At 35.1% G+C, this 23599-nt stretch overlaps 1 protein-coding gene across 2 annotated transcripts in view; it reads left to right on the top strand.

The window, feature by feature from the left end:
- The window catches only part of AGBL4 (AGBL carboxypeptidase 4), a gene marked incomplete at both ends in the record, with an annotated part of 969197 nt that overhangs the window by 116815 nt on the left and 828783 nt on the right, over positions 1–23599 (top strand). For both annotated transcript variants that reach the window (XM_084242049.1, XM_084242048.1), the window contains one exon: positions 16314–16438. In XM_084242049.1, the coding sequence (XP_084098175.1) occupies positions 16314–16438 (125 nt within the window). The remainder of the gene's footprint in view (positions 1–16313; positions 16439–23599) is intronic.

Here is a 23599-nt window from a genome sequence, read left to right as displayed (position 1 = left end):
CTTTTAGGTTCATATAATTGGAAGCATATGACTTGGGGTTTTCTGTGGCCATGTTACTCTATTTTATGATGTAAACTTGTCTACAGTAGGAGAGAATTAGTGAATAATGAAAGAGGTGGAGAGTGGATGCAAACAATATTTAAATTTTCTGTTACAATCCTGAGGTCCTTAGAGTTGTAATGTTACATTTTTCTTTTGTTTCTGAGAACTTATAGATTTATTTGAATGAGCTGAGTTTTCGTCACCTAGAAAGAACTGACTTTCACATTTATTCAATCACAAAGATTAGTGAATTATATTTTATAAATCTGCTACTATCCTTTTCCCCCCATTCATTCACACATTCATTCTCACATTTGATTTAGGCCTCTATTGTCTCTTGCTTGGACTCTCCCTGTCATTCCCTATCCCCAACCTAGAGGTAATTCTTCTATTTTTCTATTTGACCTGTAACTCTAAGCATTTGGACACATTGCTCTCCTGTTTAATTTTCTTTAGTGTCACCTCAGTCCAAATGTGTAGACCTGACTTACAAGATCTTTTGTATCTGATTATCTCATCTCCTGTCATTTCCCCCTATACGTTCTATGCTTTAATCACACCCAAAATTGCACTATTTAATTATGCCAACTTATTTCACATATTTGTGTTTTACACATATTTTCCCCTCCCTGACTTCTGCCCTCCCTGAATGCCAACTATATCATATTGGTAAACTTCTATCTTTTCTTTAAAGATTAAATGTTCTCCTACCAGCATTAATTATTCTCCCATTGATTTTATTATACTAATTTCATTGTGTGTGTATAAATACACATGTATGTATACACATACTTACACATATATATATATATATAGATAGATATAGTAATTTCCTTATATGTCTCTATGGAGATTTACTGGGATAATAGGTGGGAGAGAGACATGTCGCACATATCTTGATTCAACTTCAGCCTAGAGCTCAGCCCAGCCTAACTGAAGCTGAAGCAGAGCTGCCCAGCTTACCATAGAACACCCATACCACAACCAGCAAACCTCTGAGCTTAAGAATAAAATCTTATTTTTGTAAATCATGGAGATTTGGGGTAGTTTGTATTGCTATTAACTTTCAGTGTTCATTTTATACATTGAAAAGGCCTGTAGCTAGAAAAGTTTTCACGTGAACTCAGCAAGCGTTTACTGATACCTGATAAGCTTAAAGTGCTTGACCTATTGTTATGGGAAAGGATAAGACTAATATATATCACATTATGTATATACACAATATAGAAAAATTATATGTATATATAAACATAGATAATATAGATGCATCTTTCTTAAAAGGTATAGTGAGTATTAACTCTAGAACCTCACATATACAGGAGCTTTGCATAATGAAGGTCATTATATTCTGAAAGGAGGAGACAATGTTACCTTGCTAGGAAAATAAAATCAAGTCTTTGTTTTTACTTTGTCTTCAAGAATGCTAAGTGTATTAGTCTGCTACAATAAAATGCTCATAGATTCTATATTTTAAACAACAGAAATCTATTTTCTCAGCTCTGAAGGTGGGAAAGTCCAAGACCAAAGTTCTAGCAGGGTTCAATCCTTGTTGAGAGTTCGTTCCTGGCTGATGTTGGTTCCCTTTTCACCTTATCCTTACGTGGTCTTTCCTTGGTACATGGGAATGACAAGGCGGAAGAGAGGGATGGAGAGAAGGAGAAAGGGAGAGAAACAGATTTCTACTGTCTCTTCTTAACAGAACATTAATCTTAATCAGATTAGGACCCTATCCTTATAACTTTGTTTAACTTTAATTCTCTTCTACTAGCTGCTATCTCCAAGTACAGACACATCGGCACAGGGTTTCAACATAGGAATTTTGGGGGGACACATACATTCAGTCCACAAATCTAAGTAACAAGAGTTGCCTTTTCTGTCCATAAACTAGACAATGTTGTCCTAATATATGCTTCTTTGATAACCAGGGATGTATCACTCCTTTATAACTCTCTTAATACTTGAAGTGATTCATTTAATGCTTATCTTCTCTATAAGATATAAGAACCCGAACAATGGGACTGTGTTTGTATTGTTATAGCAACAACAATAATGACATGTTGCCCCGCAGTTTACCAGCAATAAATATTTGTTAAGTGAAGGTTAGGAGTTGCTTAGTTTACTTTCCAAATGAAATTTTTACATATAACTTTTGTCTACTTTTAGGAAGTACTTCTTGAACATTCTTATTAGAAATAAGAGCATAGGAGACTTTTTGGAGCCAAGGGTAGGATTTCATTCTTGTATCATACCTTGTAGTCTTCCTTCTTTCTTGGCCTACTTGCTGAGAATACTAAAATCCTAAAAACCAAAAGGAATACTAAATATTGCCTTATTCCTGGTTTGACAATCCACTGAGAGACCGCTTCCCCTTTATTAAGACTCTGACCTCACCCTACTGACAGAAACTATCTTCTCTGGTAGACACAGTTGACTCTGAGGCTTAGGCCTGAGAATGTCATGGGTTATTTTGCTTCTTCACCACTGAATTTCTACTGGTTCCCATGCATTTAAGACAGCATATGTATATGATCCACTCAGTAAATTAAAGTTGAACTTCGTGGGGGTTAAGTAACTTTCCCAAGGTTACACAGCTTAGTGAATAATAGAGCAAAGATTTAACCATGTCTCTCTGCTAGAGTGTTTAACTACTTTGCTATGTGATAGTCATAAGTGATGAATAAAGAAAGTGATATGAGAATATTATGGAGGAAAGGTCAATTATTGGAACTCATATTGAAAAGATAGTGGTTAAGCAAGGCCAGGAATGGTTTGATGAGCAGATACAGATAGTAAGAGGGCACTGAACTATGAAATAATTTGAATCAGTGCATGAAGATGGTATATGAAGGTAGAATACTAAATGAAGCTATATAAAAAATAGGAGCTCAATGATAGATAAATTGCACAAGTATATATGGACCAAATTATAGGGACTCTTTGTGGCAGACTATTTTCTCATTTTTTAGGTGGCAAAACCAAAAGAAAATCAAAGGCAGTTCTGTGGAAGTTGAACACAGGAGGGTAGGGGGCTTGATGTGCTTAGATATTATAGACATAAAGACTATGTTGGAGTTTGTTGCTAAATTCTGAGAGAAAAGATACTAATTGAGAAGGGAAAGAAGACTCTATGGGAATATTTGCAGAGTTACATTAGACAGTAATCCTGTCATAGGCCCAAGGTCACAAAGATAATTAGTGATATATCCAGAGGTATAACCAGGTCTTTTGATTGCCATTCTAATCAATAGTCCATCAACTTAAAATATGTGCCAAAAAGCATTTTTAATCTTTGAAGAGGTATTACTTTGAAAAATGTCACCAAACCTGCAAATCACTATTTTTATTCCTCATTGTTTGATGAGATATAAAACATTAATTTTTTATCATGCATTCAATGTTTAATTGCTGGCTAATCACTCCTGATATATTTCAAGGAAATCATCTTTTTTGTTTATTTGGAAAATAAATTCCTCTTGATCAAGATGAAAATATGCTCTCAACTCCAGGAGTCAGACTATCGCTCTCTCCATTTCATAATGCCAGAGAAGTCCAGGACTGGAAGCTAGGGCCATTCTAGGTTTGGCCTGAAGCATATGTAATTTCAGAGGGTCTTATTTAAAAATGTACAGAATTATAAATATTAAAGTATAACTTCAGAGTAAGAAAGGAGATCACAATAAATTATTGGCATCTTGGGGATTCTGCTGAAATCTCTTTAGGCTATTTACCGAAATGCTTCAAAGAAGTGCAGCCTTGCTTTGCTTTCCTACCATAACTCTCTGCAACTCCCAACTCTCTTAAGGGCCCTTTAAGTAAGGAACCTTGAAGTTTAAGCTTCATTTGTTCTCAGTAAATATACCTCTGGTTGGAAGGGATCTTTGGTTGTCTATTCCAAATCTGCTAAATGATCATCCTACCCGTTCACGTTCTATGTTGATGATTAGCTCATGTCTTAAGATGGACTCACTGTTCTTTAATAAAAGGAAATTTCAGAATTGCTCTTTTTACACAAATGTTACTGGTCTGTCCCTTCCCTGTGACCATTAATCAAGTATTTAAATAAGACTATCAAATAGGAAGAAGTGTTTATCCCTTAACAAACACGTGTGGATTTTGTCTCTGTTATACACACCTTCCTTTTACTGCTTCATGTGAATCTTTATCAGTACTTGTTCACTTATTGCAATACACTCCTATTTATTATTTCTTCTATCTGAATGCTCATTTAAATCTCTCATTTTTACATTACCCCTAGCTAAACCTTTTAAATATGAAATTTGATGTGCTATTCTTTTGTTTAAAATACTCCAGTGGCTCCCAATTTCATTATCCTAATCTATATCTTCAGTCGCATCTTCTGGCGTTATTGGACCCTGATCATATTGTAATTCCTTGGTCTGGTTTTCCTGTTCCATTTCTCTGTGCTCTTTCACAAAATGCTCACTCTTTTTTCTCCTACTCAACATCTGGAAGACTATTACTCATCCTTCAATAATATCTCAAGTATCACTTGTGTTGAACTTTTGGCAGCCTTGCAACTCCAAATAGGGTTAGGCTTTTATTCGACTCATGTGCCCCTATAACTTCTTTTGCATATATGCACTATGATTCTTACCCTGTTTTGTGGTAACTACTTATTTGTTTTGGTTAATTGATAGCTTCTCTTATTCCAACATAGTCATTGTAACTAGGGACTGTTCCCATCTCTCTATATTTATCATCTCATTTAATCCTTACAACAACTTTATGAGTTCACAGTTGGGAACATTTGAGCCACTGTAACTAGCCTAGCCATGTCATTAGTAAGGAATAGAGTTGTGATGTGAACCCAGACAATCTTACTACAGAGCCTGTGTCTTTAATCACTATTCTATCTTAACAAATTGGAATTTGTAATGAATGCAGAATGCCTGCCACATAGCTAGTGTTCAGTAAACATTTGGTGATTGAACCAAAGGGACACAAAAAATGTATTACTGCATTGTTGTATTTGGAGATACTTACTGTTGGGGTCAGGAGACTGTCTGAGTGTATATTTTTGGAGATGTTCATGCAATAACATTCATTTTCTCCAATTTTTTCTTACTTTTGACCTTTTTTCAGAGAGAGTTAGTTCTAATTTTGCATTGGTAGTGCTTATTCAAACATACAGACTGCTAAACAACAGTGATGAAAGATAACTACATTTATTTCTGCTAGTTTGCCTTCCACGTCTTTTGATCAGGCAGATGCCCAGCTTTGCAAGCCTGTTTTATGGTGAACTAAGATCACAAACATACTCCAGGAGGAAGTGAAGTGTATTTACTAAGGAAAGAAAGATGAACTCTTTTAGGAAAGCAGGCACCATTTATTAAATTGTCCTATACAGGACTCTAAATGACTTCAAAAAGAGGTCATTTCTCTAACATAGATGGGCTTTTTGTTTTTCTGCAATAATCTTTCCCACCCAACTAATTGATTCAATGAATAGAAAGTGAAATTTAGAAATGTAATAAGTAGGACAAGATGGGAAAGACATATGATCTTTGTGATTTTCTAGGATAATAAATAAGGTTCTTATTTTTCTCACTTTTTCCAGGAACTCCTCATATTTATTTCATGTTCCATTGATAGACACTTGTATGACTTGGGTTTCTTTCTTTTAGACAATAATATCTGAGGGCCTCCCTGGTGGCACAGGCAGTTGAACGCTGCCTGGTGAAGCTATCCGCAGCCTCTGTAGCGTGGGTTCAACCCCAGCCGGCTGGCAAGAATCCTGCTTGGTGCAGCAGACCTCTGCTGTCTCGCCTGCTGCTCCCCTCAGCATTGTATTTCGCCAGTCTGCCTTTCTGTTCCCCGCACCATCTCTGGTGAATCCTCTTACCCTCCCGCACATCTGGCCTGTTCTTGTATAAATAAATAAATCCTTAAAAAAAATTAAAAAATAGACAATCATGTCTGGAAGAGGCTAGAGAGGGTCAGTTGCAGGGACACCCCAGAATCCCAGTTTACCATTTTTTTAAAGATTTTTTTATTTATGCATACAAGAGCTGGGGTACAGACCAGAGATGCGGGGTGGGGGTGGGGGGTGACAGGATTGCTGCTGCTGAGCCACAGGCGAGTCAGGAGAGGTCTGCTGCTCCTTGTCGGTTGCTCCCTGGCAGCCCGGGGATCGAACTCGTGCTGCAGAGGCTGTGGATTGCTTCATAGTGAGGTGCTTAACTCCTTGAGCCACCAGGGAGGCACTTTCTAATGAACATTTTAATTCAGAATATTAGTTACATGTCTTTCTTTGTTTACTTCCTAGATTACTTAAGATAGTTTTCATTTGAAAATTTCTTGTGTAAAGCAAGAGATCTGAAGAAAATTAAGTGAGCAAAAAAGTTTTCAGAAAGGAAGAGAAATACATTTTTGCAATTTAGGTTTTCTTTTTTGGAAACAAAGTTTACATATTTGTAGAGAGATTTTTTTGAGGGAAAGTTTCTTTATATTCCTTAAATAATGAAAAAATGCAGTCAAAATAGAGAAGAAATATTAGTACCTCATTACCCTGAAAAATAAAATGAACTATAGGAGTTTTATACAAAGAAAATAAGCCAACATTTAAAGGACAGGCATATAATTGACTGAATTCACAATAGCTTTCAATGGAAAAACACAGAAAAATAACAAATTTTACACTTTTAAAAATATATTATGGGAGGATCTTATGATATTTCTTGTCCAACAATTTGTTTCTCTAATGTAGACATAACAATAATTCAGTTTTATACAGTATCCTAAGTTTACTCTGGAAATTTCTCCTTTAACATGATGATTTGATTTGAAATGATATATTTGTGTGAATATTGTTCCAGCTTCAGTATATGCTCCATGAAGGCAAAGACCGACTTATTTATGTTTGTATTCTCTGTGCCCAGTACAAGGTCTGAAATGGAATAGACCTCCAAATTTTGCAATATTACTCTATTATTCATATTAATTAGCAACTTTAGGAGTTTGCTTTCATTTATGTATTTATTGTCATATTTATTGAGTGCCTAGTTTAAGCTAGATATTGTGACTGGTACTAGGTTCACTGTTCAACAGGGAATACTACAGAAAAACATTCCTTTGTTTATGTTATTACCAAAGGAAACAGAAATAAATAATACTCATAGAAAATAAGTAATCTTTGTAGTGTAGTTGAATGTGATGAGTGCTCTGGAAAAAGTAGGGTAGGTGAGAGGAGTCAGGAATATGGGAAAAGAATATTTTATAATGTTAAATTTGGTGGGTCAGGTTGGCCTTGTTGAGGAACTGAAAATTGAGAAGCAACTTAAGGAGACTGAGGAGTCACCCATGTGGAAATGTGAGGAAAAAAGTTTAACCACTGAAAATCCCTTAAAGCTGAGGTGTATCTGACATAAGAGAGTAATAATAAGGTGACCAAATCAAGTGAGGATAATGGGGAATGATGTCAGACAGATGAAAGGGGGACAGGTCATATAGAATTTTTAAAAAACTATGGGATTTACTTTGAATGAAATGCTAAAACATTTGAGAGTTTTCAAAAAAGTGTGACATTTCTTTTATGGTTAGCTGTTGCATTGAAAATAGAATGGGTTGGGGTGGTAAAAATTAGGAGACCAGTTAGGAATAGCCCAGGAGGGAGATTTGACTTGAATCAAAGTGTGATATCCATGGAATTAATATGAAAGGATTTGAAAGGATTGCTTGATGGATTAGTTATTTAGTATAAAATTAAAAGAGGATAAGGAAAAGTACAGTGCTTTTGGATCTAAGCACTGACTAGGTAATTAATATGCATGTTCTTATTTAGTCTTTGTAATATTATAAATAATGTATTTTTATCTCCTTTTTACAGACAAGAAAACTGAGGTCCAGAGCAGTTAGGAGATTTGCCCAAAGCTTCAGAATTAGTAAGTGGCAGTGCTAGGATTCAAATCTGTGTCTGTTTAAACCAGAAGCATATGATCTTTACAATGCCTAAGAGCAGAATGAATGGTTTCCCTTAAAATTTGTAGCCGTGACCTTATGCCATGATTTTGGGTTTGAAGTTTCTACTTGTTGCTTGACCCAGTTCCATCTTTCTCCCCTCCGTTCCCCCCAAAGAACAAGGAACAATAATAAAAAAATATAAGTACAGGCTGAATATATTCCTGTAGTACCTGAAAACAAACAAAATCCACAAAACTCTTGAAGAGCCATACACTTGATACTGGTAGCCCAGGGATTTTTACAGCTAAAGCTTCAATGTAAGTGAACTAAAAATCAACATACTGAAGCAAGTAAATAATCTACTGTGGATGAAAGGTAGCGAACTCAATAAATGCTAGGATTAAGCCCTTGGAACCTCACCAAACAGGTAAAAAACACATGCTTAAATTTTTTGAGGACATAAAGGAGGACTCCACAATTCAAGAAACAATATCATAAAAATGTAGATCAGTTATGTTTATGAAAGAGCCAAGTTGAACTTCTGAAAATGAAATATATGGTCATGATCATTTAAACTAAAAACTCTATAGTTGGATTAAATGTCTAGTTAGATAACTTAAGAGAGATTAATGAAGTAGAAGAGTAAACTAAGGCAGAACAGAAATGAACAGAGGTGAAATACATAGAAGAGAATTTAAGTGATATTAAAATGAGGACGAGCAGAAGAAATTTACGTATAGGCAATATTGAAAGAGATAATTTATGAAAGATGTGAATCCATAGATTGAAAAAGCACAATTTCTGAAAAAATAAGTAAAATTAAATTCTTTGAATTTCTTCTCCCCAGTATGTAGCACTGAGCATCAGAATACAGAAACATCAAGAGAAGTTCTTAGAAACAACTGGGGAGAAAGAATAATTTAAGAGGAATGATGGCTGTGAGTTTCATGAATTTGAGGAAAGTAGATATATTTAAAGTTAGTTTGTTTTGTCAACTATCAATCTGAAAATAATAAAAGGATAATAAGTAGTGGAATATAAATAGAATGGAAACTTCCAAATTAGCAGAACAGAAAAGGATAAATAAAGAAAACTTGACTAGAAGCAATTATAGAAGAATAAGCAAAACAAAAGTAGATCAATTCAGAAAATAACTTTCTTAGTAACTTCAACAAATGTAAATGGACTAAATTTCCCAATTAAGATAGAAAGAAGTCAGATTGGATCAAAATATCCAACTATAGTTTGATGACTAAAATCAGTGACTCAAGCTGTAATGCCTAGATTCACATTCCAGTGCTATGAATTACATAGCTTTATGAACTTATGTAAAAGACATAATCTTTCTTTATCTTAGTTTCCTCACAGTAAAATGAGGTTGATCATACAGCCTACTGCCTGGGTTAGGGTTAGGGTTATGGTGTTTTAAATAAATTAACTTAGTTTGGTGATTTGACAAATGTTTGGCACATAGTGAATACCATGTAATTATTGGCTGTTAATATCTACTACAAAGTAAATGAAGGCTCTTTAAACAGAAATTTTACATTATTCCTTATTTGTAGATGAATTCTTATTTTCATTTTACTTTCCTCACACATATATCCTACACATTTTATTTTTTTACTTGAAAATAATTTGATTACATTATCATGTTTCTCCACAAAAAATCTGACATATATATAAATATTCAAAAGATTTATTACCTATAATGTAAAAGCTGCAGATGTTTGGCATTCTTCTGGAATTAATTATTGGAACTATTATTTATATATATATAATTGATCTAATAAGATAGGGTATATAATACTATTTTGGTATTTATTAAACATGAAAATAAATCATAAAAATGCATCACTTAAATAGAGCTATGTTTCCTTTTTTGTTATTTTAATGGATGTATAATAGTATATCATTAATAGTAACATTAATAGGACCTCCATGGTGGTGCAAAGAGTTAAGACACAACCCATGAAGCTTCCGCAGGCTCTCTGGCATGAGTTCAATCCCTGGCCAGGGAGCTGACTTGCCTGCTGCTCCCCTCAGCAGTGTATTTCAGTCAGTCTGCCTGTTCTGTTCCCTGCTCTGTCTCTGGTGAATCCTCTCAACCCCCACAACTCTGGCCTGTACCCCAGTTCTTTTATGCAGAAGTAAATAAATCTTTTTTTTTAAAAGTAACATTAATATACATTAATTTGCATTTTCTTGATTTTAAATGTTGTTTAGCATCTTTCTGTGCTTATTCTTCACTCATATATCCATATATCTATTTCTTTAAATGAAGTACCTGTTCAAATCTTTTGTTCATTTTCTGATTGGGTTGTTAATATTAATTTATAGAGTTCTGGCTACAAGTCCTGTTTTTTTAATTTTCTTTTTTTTAATTTTTAAAAATATTTTATGTAATTCTTACATCATTTTTCATTTTTGCACAATGTATGCATTTTCATTTTGGTTATATTCCCCATACGATTGCAACCCCCCCTTATTTTTACCTGAATCCTTCCTCTCCCCACGACCCCTCCCCCCCACTGCTGCCACCACCACAGTGCATCTCTGGCCCATAGCTGCTTGCTGATTTTGATTTTTACTTTGTATTAATTAGTCTTTTTCCTGGTCCCTTATTTAGGTTTTCTAAATTCCTGCTATGAGTGAGACCATCTAGTTTTTTTCTTTTTCTTTCTGACTTATTTCGCTGAGCATGATCTCTTCTAGCTCCATCCATGTTGCTGCAAACTGCATGTGTTTATCTTTTTTGATTGCTGAGTAATATTCCATTGTGTATATGTAACACATTTTCTTGATCCAATCATCTATTTTTGGGCATTTGAGTTGTTTCCATAGCTTAGCTATTGTAAATAGTGCTGCTATAAACATAGGGGTGCAGGTGCCCTTTGGAATTAATGTTTCTGTGTCATTTGGGTAAATACCTAGGAGTGGAATTGCTGGATCGTATGGAAGCTCTATCTTTAGTAGATTGAGGAATCTTCACACAGCTCTCCATAGTGGTTGGACCAGTTTGCACTTCCACCAGCAGTGCAGGAGAATTCCTTTTTCTCCACAACCTCGCCAACATTTGTTGTTGCTAGTTTTTTTAATATGTGCCATTCCCACTTGTGTAAGATGGTATCTCATTGTAGTTTTGATTTGCGTTTCCCTGATTACAAGTGATGTTGGTTCTTTGAAAACATAAATAAAATAGACAAACCCCTAGCCAGGCTCACAAAGGAAAAAGGGAGAAAGCACAAATAAATAGGATCACCAGTGAAAGAGGAGAAATCACAACAGACACATCAGAAATCAAAAGAATAATCAGAAACTACTATGAACTGTTATATGCAAACAAGTTCAACAATCTAGAAGAGATGGACAAATTCCTACAACTCTACAATCACCCAAAGCTAGATAAAGAGAAAATAGAACACCTAAACAGACCAATTACAAGCAGCAAAATTGAAATGGTAATCAAAAACCTCCCCAAAAACAAAAGCCCAGGACCTGATGGATTCACGAATGAATTCTACCAAACATTCAGAAATGAATTAGTGCCTATCCTTCACAAGTCCTGTATTATTGTGGCAGATTCCTTATCCCAGTCTGTGACTTATTTCTTTTTTTTTAATATTTTTTTTTAATAGAGGCATGTTTTATTTATTTATTTATTTGTTTGTTTGTTTTGTTTATACATGCACTGGGTACAGTCAGAAGCGCGGGAGGGTGAGAGAATTCACAAGAGCCAGAGCGGGGAGCAGAGCAGGCAGAAGGACCGAAGTACACTGCTGAGGGGAGCAGCGGGCGGCAGGAGAGGTCTGCGTGCCATGTGGGATCCTCCTCCGGTGGCCGGGGAGCAGCCGGGGATTGAACCGGCGCCGCAGAGGCCGCGGGAAGCTTCGCAACCCAGCGGTCAACCGCTGCGCCACCGGGGAGGCCCCTACTTATTTCTTAATGGTGTCATCAAAGACTAATCCTGCAGGTACCAACCAAAATTTTATTAAAGCTTATGCAATTTAGCATAAGGGAGTCAGCATCAGGGACAGGGTCTATATAGAAGCTGCTCCTTGAAAAACAGTTGAAGGCTCTATTTAAGCAGTTTTAACCCAGCCTAATTATAGGCCTGGGTCCTTTCTTTGCTGTTCTTTCAATGAGGACTTTCCATTGCTGAAATTGGTAATCTCCTACCTATGACCTGTTCATGATGGATTCCTTATTATTGGTCTAGAGTGTTGTTAGCCTAAAGGGATTGTTAGTGGTGAAAAATTTATCTCCTGTAAAGTATGTATTGGGGAAGGGGTGTCTTCATATAGATAAGGACAGTCACCATCACAGTGTGGTGGGTGACCTTGCCTCACATCTTCAGTGGAGAAAATGCTACTTTTTACTTTTTAATGATTTGGTTGGCCTCAACCTGAATTTAAATCTAGAATCTTGGAGTTTAATGATTCTCCTGCCTAACACACGTTTACATAAAAAATACAGATATATTTGTGTTTAAAATATACTTTCTTTGTATGTGTCATGTAACAGATTCTTGTTAGCTTTCTTTTCTTGCATTTTCATATAAATATTAAGGCACTAGATGATATAGAGGCATTGTCGTCTTATTTTCAAATAGCTGTTTTCAAAAGACCATAAGTTGGCACTGTGTTGAAATATTGCAGGTGATATGAGGAAAGCATTGTTTATGCATGCACAGAAAGGATATTCCTTGTAGGAATAGTGAAGGTCAACAGAATAGCTACAAAAGACCCAAAGAACGCTCCTTATTACTTGACGCTTTAAACTTAATGAAAGCAAAAACAGTATCTGTTTGACTTACTATCTATTTTATTTTGCAAAACATAGCATGGTAATTTTTGTTTGAATAACTGATTAATAACTGAATATAAGAATAGACTACCTGTGGTGTATTTCAAATAAGAACACAGTGGAGTCAAAATCTTTATTTCCTAGACTTGTCCTGGTGCTTTAAAGCATGAACTCAAGGAAGTACTACACATTTTGAGTGCCAAACTTGCACATCATTGGGTTATGATGAATGTTAATAATATGGTGTCAGATCATTTTGAAGCTACAAATTTTTAGATACATGGTATGTTATTATTAGCTACTATACACAGTAGCATTTTAAGACATCTATCAAAACCCATTTATAGTATTACAGAACTAAAAACAAAAATCTTTCTCTTTGATGTTGAAATGTATATTAATGTTTAGGTTTTTGATCATGAGGTTTTTTTAGAGGGCAAAAATATTGTACCTTTTTCACTTTTGTTATTTTAAGTGTGAGTATATTATAAAACTTTTGCCAATCCTCCAACCCCAGCCTCAGTCTAGCAGGTATAAGAATAAGGTTATCTGTATATACTTAAATTCAGAACAGTTCCATCATATAGCCTCTGCTGGAATCCGCTGCCTGAAAGTACCCAGCCAGTCAACCCACAGTAATGACTAGGGCACCATATGATTTTAGCAGTGGGTATCTAGCATTTTCATCTCCTCAGTATATTATTTAGAAATCAGGGAAGTCATTAAATTTCAGGATTTGCCTTCCTGTCCCCTTAGAGAGCATCATCATATTTTTACATTTTTTTTTAATAGAGACATGTTTTATTTATTTATTTATTTATTTGTTTGTTTGTTTTGTTTTTATACAAGCACTGAGTACAGTCAGAAGCGCGGGAGGGTGAGAGAATTCACCAGAGTCAGAGCGGGGAGCAGAGCAGGCAGAAGGACCAAAGTACACTGCTGAGGGGAGCAGCGGGCGGCAGGAGAGGTCTGCGCACCATGTGGGACCCTCCTCCGGTGGCCGGGGAGCAGCCGGGGATTGAACCGGCACTGCACAGGCTGCGGGCAGCTTCTTAACCCAGCGCTCAACCGCTGCGCCACCGGGGAGGCCCATATTTTTACATTTTTCAGCAACTTATTGTTCCTGCTAAAACAAAATTAAAAAGACACACTAGAGCGCATTTGAAAGCAGGATGCTACTGTGTTCTTCAACTATAAAAAAAATACTGACTTCTCAGTCAATTGTTTTGTTACTGTCTGTACCCTTCTTTACTCTTCTTTAGTTGTTGATTATCTGGTGTGAGAATTCACCAGTTTCTTGGCTTTTATTTTGTATTCCATCCTGCTGTTAACATTTTGGGCAATTCACTACTTTCTAGAGTATCAGTTACAGAGAGGAAAGTAAAAATTGAAGTTACCCCTAAGTTTATATGTTTTTGATGTAACTGTTCTGTAGTGGTGAAAATGGAAATTAATTTTATGGTTACTTGTGAATTTACCATTATTATTCTGTTATTTATAAATAAATAAATTAATTAGTTTTCCTTACATCATTGTAGTCCCCAATAGTTCTCCTGCCACCTTACCACCTGTGAGTCATCACCATACTTCCTTGTGTTCTTCCCTCCCCTGTTTTGCCCCTGCTCCTATTCCCTCCTTTGCTGTATGTCTCAGTTCTACGGTCAGCTTGCTAATTTTGACTTTTCTTGACCTTTTGTTTGATTTCTCTATATTCCACATATAAGGAGACCATCTTATATTTGTCTTTGTCCTTCTGACTAATTTCAGCTAGCATAATCTCTTCCAGTTCCATCCATGTTGCTGCAAATGGCATGAATATATCTTTTTTGATTGTTGAGTAATATTCCATTCTGTTCCATTCCTCCTGGAGAATGATCCATGTGAATTTGAAAAAAAGGGTGTATTTAGATTTTGGGGGTGCAGTGTCATGTAGATGTTTATTAGATCCATGTGGTCTAGATCTTAATTTAGGGCTATTATGTCCTTGTGTAATTTCTTGTGGATCTGTTTCTTGGTGAGAGTGAGGTGTGGAAGTCTCCTATCACTTATGTATTTTCTCCAGTGTCTGTTTTCAGAAGTGATAGTAATTGTCTAATGTATTTTGCTGCTCCTTCATTTGGTGAGTATATATTGATGTATTTTTGGTGTATTGTCTCATTGATCATTATATAGTGTCTTTCAGTATCTCTTGTCACATTTTTTAGTTTGAAGTCTGTGTTATCTGCTATGTAAGTATGACTACCCCTGCTTTCTTTTGGGGTCCATTTGGTTGTAGAATTGTTTTCCAACCTTTTCTTTTCAATCTATGCTTATCTTTATAGCTTAAGTGTATTTCCTGGAGGCAGCAGAAGGTTGGATTCTATTTTTTGATCCAGTATGCTATTCTGTGTCTTTTGTTAGTGAATTTAGTCCATTAACATTTAGGGTGATTATTGATACATGAAAGTTACCATTATTGGGGCCTCCCTGGTGGTGCAGAGGTTGAATGCAGTGCTGTAAAGGTATCTGAAGCCTTTGCAGCAGGGGTTCAATTCCTGGCCAGCCAGGGAGATACCCACATGGTGCGGCAGACCTCTCCTGTCTTAACTGCTGCTCCCCTCAGCAGGGTTTCAGTCCGTCTGCCTGTTCTGCTCCCCTCTCTGTCTCTGGTGAATTCTCTCATCTGCCTGTGGCCTGTACCCCAGCTCTTGTATAAATAAATAAATCTTTTTTAAAAAAAGAAAGTTACCATTATTATTCTTAAGTAAATACTTTTTTTCTTTTTAAAAAATTTATTTATTTATATAAGAACTGGGGTATAGTCAGAGGTGCAGGAGGGTGAGCGAATTCACCAGAGACAGAGCAGGGAGCAGAACAGGCAGATGGACCGAAGCCACTGCTGAGGGGAGCAGTGAGCAAGGCAGGAGAGGTCTGCCGTGCTGTTTTGGTTTCTCCATGACTGGGGGGGGTATCAGAGGTTGCGGACAGCTTCACAGCTTGGTGCTCAACCTGCTGCGCAATTGGGGAGGTTCCTTATTTTCTTTTTAAACTTACTGTATTTTGCATAATCTTTAGCATGTTCTAATAGGAGTTTGGAAATGTATCAAACACATTAAAAACTGTATATTCCTGTATTGAAAGTTCAATAAAATATATTAGTGTTAGTTTGTATACCATAAAATATAATGCATAGGCATTATTATCATCCTTGTTTTCCTGACTAGGCAACTAAAGTTTGGTTGTAATTCTTATTTGGTTTTATTGGACCTTCACCACATGCTACATATACATATAGCATCCCAATTTGCCAAAGACACTTGTACAACAAATGAATCTGCTGGATTATAAGGATGTGGAAAAGCTGCTCATACCACAGGTTGGACTACCTTGCCTACTTTCATTCTGATCTGCATTTAGAATTAGAAGCCTTACAGATCGTGAATGCTGAGCCAACAAGTATGAATAATTACAAATGTCACTGTCAGAGCTCATACTATTTAAACACATGTATCACTGAACTGCATGAACTTCTATAAACACCCAGGTTTCTTAATTTTTATTATCAGGCAACCTTGGACGGGTGGACCAGGTCTCTGAGTTTGAGTATGATCTGTTCATTCGGCCGGATACCTGTAATCCACGCTTTCGAGTCTGGTTCAACTTTACTGTTGAAAATGTGAAAGAATCACAGGTGAGGAAAATAGTGGATAATCCAGTTTTTTTTAGGAAGAATACCAAAATAATGACCATATTAAGAATATATTTTGTGTATCTGTAGCAATGATTTTTTTCTAAGACATAGAGTTAGGTATAATATGACTTTTGTTATCTGATGGTTATTTAATAATATAGATAATCTGAGAACAAAAGTTCTTTACTAAATGGAGCTTTAGCATGATGTTTTAGGCATCCTTGCATACACTCTAAGGAACCACTAGTAACTATTATATTTACTATAGACTACTGTTTTCTATATTATTTCTTCTTTATAAAGACCTGTGATGGACATTTCTCATCTTAGTGTCAGAAAATGTTTTTCTTTTCCTATATAAGAAAATGTTTATATCTTAAAAGCACTATGATTCTTGTAACCCATTCTGTTTTCCCTTGCTTTGGCTGCTGAGAAATTCAGTTTTACAGTTCTCTCTAATGATTCTAGAAAACTTTTATGTTGTGTTTCTATGAACTAACTTTTATTTCAAAACTGTTAATCTGTCTTTAACCATAATTTCTTCATCTACATTTTAACAGTTTATGTTTTGTAATTCTGTTCATAACTCTTTCTAATGAGAGTAGTGATTAAAATAAAAATAACTAAATACATATGCTTTGAACAAGCATTAATAAAAATCTAATCCTAAGAAATCAATTATTTTGTTATATTGAGATAGCTTATCATGAAAGACTGTACAAACTTTGTACACATAGTGATATGATTTTTTTTAAGCAGATGAAAGTATAACCCTATAATCTAACATCTGCCTTTTTTCTTCAGAATTGTCTTTGCTATTATATTTGGGAGAAAGTGAGGAGTTTAATTTCCCCTCCAAGTCAGTCTGTCCTGTTTACTCTTTTATCTGGTTATTTGCTTCTCTCCTTATCTCTAACTGCAACTGGAGTCAAGTATAAGGCAGTGGTCAGTGTCTGAAATTTAGACCCTGAGGGTTTTCTTGGCAGGCTGACTTCAGCAAAGGGGTCCAGCAACAGCCACATCACATTGCTACAGATTCTCTTTATTATCTGTATCACTGACAGATAATGTAATGTTTACTGAAGTTTAGGGGGTAATGGGAAAGAATTAAATGTATGGCAGAGCTCTCAGCATTGTTAGTGAATATGATTTATCTCAGAATTTTAAGAAAAGTTGGAAAAAAGAAACCTACAAAGAGAGCTGCTTAAGGATGAACTTTACTTCCTAGCTTTCTTTGCTTTTTGGTTATGCTTAATCTCCTATGAGAGATTTTTTTTTTTCTCTTTTACATATGGGTGCTTTGGTGGTGGATATGTTGTGGTAACATACATCTGAAGAGGTGTAAATCTCTACCTCTTGGGTTGTAAATGAGTGTTGTCTCAAAAAAAAAAAAAAAAAAGGATAACAATATCCCTTCCTTCTGCCCTCCTTAGAAAAACTTATTCTTTACCTATAGGGAATTCACCTGACCTTAGGATTATCCCTCTTGTTCCACTAAGATAATCAATAAATCTCACATTGCATTTTCCAAAGTCTTTGTTACTGAGTCTTAAAAGTATAACTCACAACTAGAGGCTCTAGCCACATATAGTAGACCAAATCTTTGTACTGGAAATTTGGCCCCCATGAGGAATTTTCTGTTTCCATGAGGTAAACACACAACCTCTCATTCTTCTGTTGGTGTTTCTGTTTCATCTACATAACTTGCAGTTGTTACATTCACACACTCTTGAAAGACAAACCATAATTCTGAAGTGGTATAGTCAATTTATATGAAGGAAGGAAAACATTTTCGTAAAAGCAATGTAATCTGCCAGGACTTTTAAATCCCCAAAAGGAATTCCAATAAGAGAGTTGACACTGTTTCATGGATGCTTATTTTTAAAGTTGGAAGATTCAATATTTGGTCTATCTTTTTGGGTTCTAATATCATATCCAGCATTATCCTTTTCTAGTTGCAGTTAGAAATCATGAACATGTTTATCTAGTTTCCTGAAGCCTGATGCTAATTTATCAGCCTCTTTCTATGAACCATTTCTTCATCAACTGTAATCATATTATATAGTTATGGAAATCTGTCTCAAGAAGGCATAAAGATCTGCTGGAAAGATACAATATGTATCTGTAGCTCACAGGATATTTGTTTTCATGGTTGTCTACATGAAAGAGAATGGTTTTACTATTAAGTTTGACTTGTGAGGTCTGTTTTTGTAATGTCTTTTCCTATAATCTTTTCCCATCTCTCCAATTTCCGTTAAAATGAGACCAGTATGAATGTAATCTAGTCAGGAACCTTATTTATGGTTTGGTACTAGCAGGCAAAAGAAATATTAGTCATCAAAGGCTGATTCCATTAAATGAATGTTAAAAATTGCAGCATCAAATATACTACTGTATAAATAGATCTTGCTTTTGGGTTACTTGATGTTTTTAGGAAGTGATAAAAGTTTGGAACATATGGTACTATATTCCAGGACTGACATATTAACCCCTAAAAGTTATTGTGAAATAGTGCATTTGCAAGAGTCTATGAAAACTAAACTTCCCAGTACCTTTATTGAAAAGTAATTTTCTCTCTGAAAAACCAGCATTAAATTTTCTTAGGAAGAAATTTATTATTGATACAGCATAACCCTGTGTGATGTGAAAGCTAATCTTCCTATTTAAATGCTCAGATAAAACTTGAACCAATAAGAGGAAATAAAATGGTATGCCTGGGTTATTTAAATTGTTTTCTTTCCTCTATAATCTTTTTATCTCTTTAGATTTATTTTTTCTCTTTTCTCATTGTAAAAGGAGACAATGCTCAATGTAGTGAATATGAAAAATATAATTATTGGAAGCAGAGAAAATACACACACATATACATATCCAAATCTTACAACCTAGAAACAAATACTAATAACTTTTGTTAATTTATTTATATTTATTTTCTATTTTATCTTTTGCAGCATATTAAGTTTGCATGATACATACATTTCTATGTATTGCTTTTAAAGAAAGTTAACAATATCGCGAGCAATTATGTATCAGTAAAAACTTAACAAATAGCTGTACAATAGCAATTTTTACAGTGGGCCATTTTCTTACTTTTGAATATAAAAATTTCCTTCTACTATATGTTGTAAATAATACTGTAGTGAACATGCATGAACTGCTATCTACATTTTTAAAGATAACCTCGTATGAGAGGATTGATGGACAAATAATATGAATGTTATAAAAACTCTTGATATGTGTTAATTTATACTATTTTGATATCCTCTCAACATAAATGAGATACTTTTTTTTAATCCTTATTTTGAATTGTTTTAGGAATTCAGATATTTATACATTTAGAATACATTATTTCTTTTTCCTTTGAAACTTTACAAAAAATAAATGGGCTACAATGCAATGATTCATACTTTGTGATAAAGGAATTAAATGGGAAACTTTAGAAATTTTTTTTGAACATCAAAGTATTTCTTAATGTCACTTAAACACACACAAACATACATATACATACATTTATATCTGACATGCTTTAATTGGATTTTAAAATTATAAGAGAATTTGCTCCTTTTATAGTGTTTATCTTGGAGATTTCAGGAATAGACTGAAACTTCAGTGAAACATCATTCCAGCCATGGCCAAAAACAACAGTCCACAGAGGCAGCATTTCACACTAGAAAGAGCAAAGACAATGGATTCAAGTAGATTTGATTTTATGTTGTGACTCTGATGTATATGAGCTCTTTTACTCTTGATCAGTTAATATAATTTTTTGTTACTTAAGTTTTCTCATCTTTAAGATGAAGATAATACTACTAGCTTGTATGGATGTTGTGAAAATTAAATGAGACAATGTATGTAAAGAGTCTACCATGTTAGATAGCTATCAATACTTGATGGCTATTGTAAAATACCAGAACAATAGTAGTAATACTAACGAAAACAAACAAAAAACTACCAGAACCAATTTATTTTAAGATTACTACTACTGGTTTTCATTCAATTCATATCCTTTCTCTTCATCCTTCTGCTTGTCATCCCTACCTTCTCTACTGCTTTCAAATCTAATATTGTTCATTTTCATTATCATCATGTATCAAGCAAATTTTAATGGTAAGAATATGGACTCTTTGTCAGACATGCTTGAATTCTAGGTTCAATTCTCCTGTTAGTATTTCTATGACCTGACTAATTTATTGTTTTGTTTATCTATTTAAATAATCAATTCATATCTATTTAATTGGATTAACAGTAGTATCTAACAAAGTTGATGTCAAAATTACAAGTGATGATGCGTATAAAACACTTAATCTAGTGCCTGGCACATAGGAAATGGTCAATGGATGTTAGCTATTAATATGACTGTATTTCTTATACTATTTCTACAAAATAGAAAATAGGTTCTCATTTTCTTTGTCATTCAATTCATTATAGAAATAACTAACATTTATTGAGTATTTACATGTTACAGGTACTGTTATAAATTCTGCATATTAGTTTATTTACTCTTCAAAACAATCCTTTGAGGCTTGTGCTACTATTACTGTATTCTCATTTTACAGATAGGGAAATTGAAAGAGATACAACAGTGTACTTAACTGCTTCAGCTGTCATAATTATTAAGTGTTAGCACCAGGATTTGTATACAAGTAGCCACTGTAGAAATACTCGCCTAGAAGATTTGGAAAGTATAAATAAGTATTGGGAACAGAAAGAAAAAAACAACCAACCCAGATGCATACTCATAATACTAAAAAGGAATTACTGTGAATTTTTTGGTATATTTATTTTTAGAGTTATTTGCTTTCTTTAATTTTTGAGCATAATTTTTTTTCTGTCTCTGGAGCTCACTCACCTTCATTCTGTATAGTGCTGCCTCTCACAATATTATCATAATAGATATAGGAAAACCAGTAGCTAAAATTCAAACTAAGACTCATCCCAAACTAGGATGAGAAAGGAACTCCCTCATCTGATAATGGAGCAAGACAATCAAGAGCAAACATACATAGTAGTGAAAATTTTAAAACATAACTTTAAAGTCAGGAACAAGACAAGGATGATCTTATTGATGTGTTTCTCAAAGCTTCTTTGAGAAACTCAAAGAAACCATAGCATTGGGAGGATCTTTGTATATATTGTATATATTGTATATATTATCTTTGTATATATTGAAGAAATGTCCATGAGGCTGAACAATAATCTCTGAGAAATCAGAGGGAATGACAGAGGAATAGGGATATGACACAATAATGAGAGGTAGTAGCGAGGTAGTCTGATGAAATGATGTTCAAACTTATGTCCATGGAAGGAAATGATCAATATTATAAAGATGTTAGTTCTCTGAAAACTAACTTATTTTTAATACAACTGCAGTTAGAATGTTTCCTCCCCAAATTTCAAAGAATTTGATAAGCTAGTTCTAAAGTTCATGTAGGAAATCAGAGGGACAAAATAATCCAACTCAACATTGAAGAAAAATAATAAATGGCTGTATATTTTTATTTTATATATTTTTTTAAGATTTATTTATTTATCTATACAAGCACTGGGTACAGTCAGAAGCGCGGGGGGGGGGGGGGTGAGAGAATTCGCCAGAGCCAGAGCGGGGAGCAGAGCAGGCAGACAGACCGAGGTACACTGCTGAGGGGAGCAGCGGGCGGCAGGAGAGGTCTGCGCGCCATGTGGGACCCTCCTCCGGTGGCCAGGGAGCAGCCGGGGATCAAACCTGCGCCGCAGACGCCGCGGGCAGCTTTGCCACCCAGCGCTAAACCGCTGCGCCACCGGGGAGGCCCTGTATATTTTTATTTTATGTAAACTTAACTTCAACCAGCAATTTTTATCTATAGCAATATTTATTAAAATAGCACAGTGGTACTGGCAAATAGCCCAAATTGACAGACTGGAATTCAGAAACACGACTCTGTATACAAGGGAACTTGATATATGACAGAGGTTGCACTGCAAAATATTAGGAAGAGTGCAATATATTCAGTCAATAAACTGGGTTGCCAAACAATATCCATAACCTGCACTATTTTTCAAAACCTCATAGATGGATTAAAGATTTAAATATGAAAGCAAATTAAAAACTTAAATTATAAAATAGATGTAAAATACACTTGTATTAGCTTTGGATTAGATTGCCTTTCTTTTGCAAGGTGCAGAAAAGAAAATAATAAAGAAAAAGATTGATACTTTTTAGTTTGTAAAAATAGGAGTATGTGACAAACGATAAAAAATTAAAAGTAGGGCCTCCCCTGTGGCACAGCGGTTGAGCGCTGGGTTAAGAAGCTGCCCGCAGCCTGTGCAGTGCCGGTTCAATCCCCGGCTGCTCCCCGGCCACCGGAGGAGGGTCCCACATGGTGCTTAGACCTCTCCTGCCGCCCGCTGCTCCCCTCAGCAGTGTACTTCGGTCCTTCTACCTGCTCTGCCTCCCGCTCTGGCTCTGGTGAATTCTCACACCCTCCCACACTTCTGACTGTACCCAGTGCTCGTATAAATAAATAAATAAATGTTTAAAAAAAATAAACGGGCCTTCTTTTTTAAAAAAAAAATTAAAAGTATGTGCTATCTGGGAAAAGAAATTTGTGCAGTATATTGCAGATATAATATGGGTATCCAAAATATGTGAGAATAAGACAAAGAAACAAGGGAAACAACAAAATAAACCAAGGTTATAAGTAGGCAACTCACAGAAGACTGTGATAAAGTGAAATAGAACTGTTCTAAGTAAAGGTTGGGTTGGGAGAAGACATTTTCTCAATGACTGCAGAGAGGAGAGAAATCTCTTACTTATAATGGCATCATAAAAACCACCTGTGCTTCTGATTATTCAGGGACAGTGATCTTATAGTAGCAAAAAGTGTGATATTTGGTATCAAAATTTTTTTTGTTACCTTGCTACATCTTTTTGTTTGGACAAGTTATACTACCATTAAGCTTCAGTTATTCGTCTTTCAGTTTGATTTAATACTGCTTATCTTGAGGTATTGTTTTCTAGATTGTTGGTAGATATTTATAAAACAGCTATACAGTATCTGCAACATAGCTACAAATTTTTATTATTAGTTTAAGTAATTTTATTTGTTGAATGGTTCAGTGATACATTTACTTCTGCATGGTCTTTCTAGGATACACTGTAAGTTAGTCATGATTCTGATTCAA

This window comes from Talpa europaea (genome assembly GCF_964194135.1).
Source record: "Talpa europaea genome assembly, chromosome: 9".
Taxonomy (NCBI): Eukaryota; Metazoa; Chordata; class Mammalia; order Eulipotyphla; family Talpidae; genus Talpa; species Talpa europaea.
The sequence above is the reverse complement of the archived record's forward strand: the minus strand, read 5'-3'. Positions and strand labels throughout refer to the sequence as shown.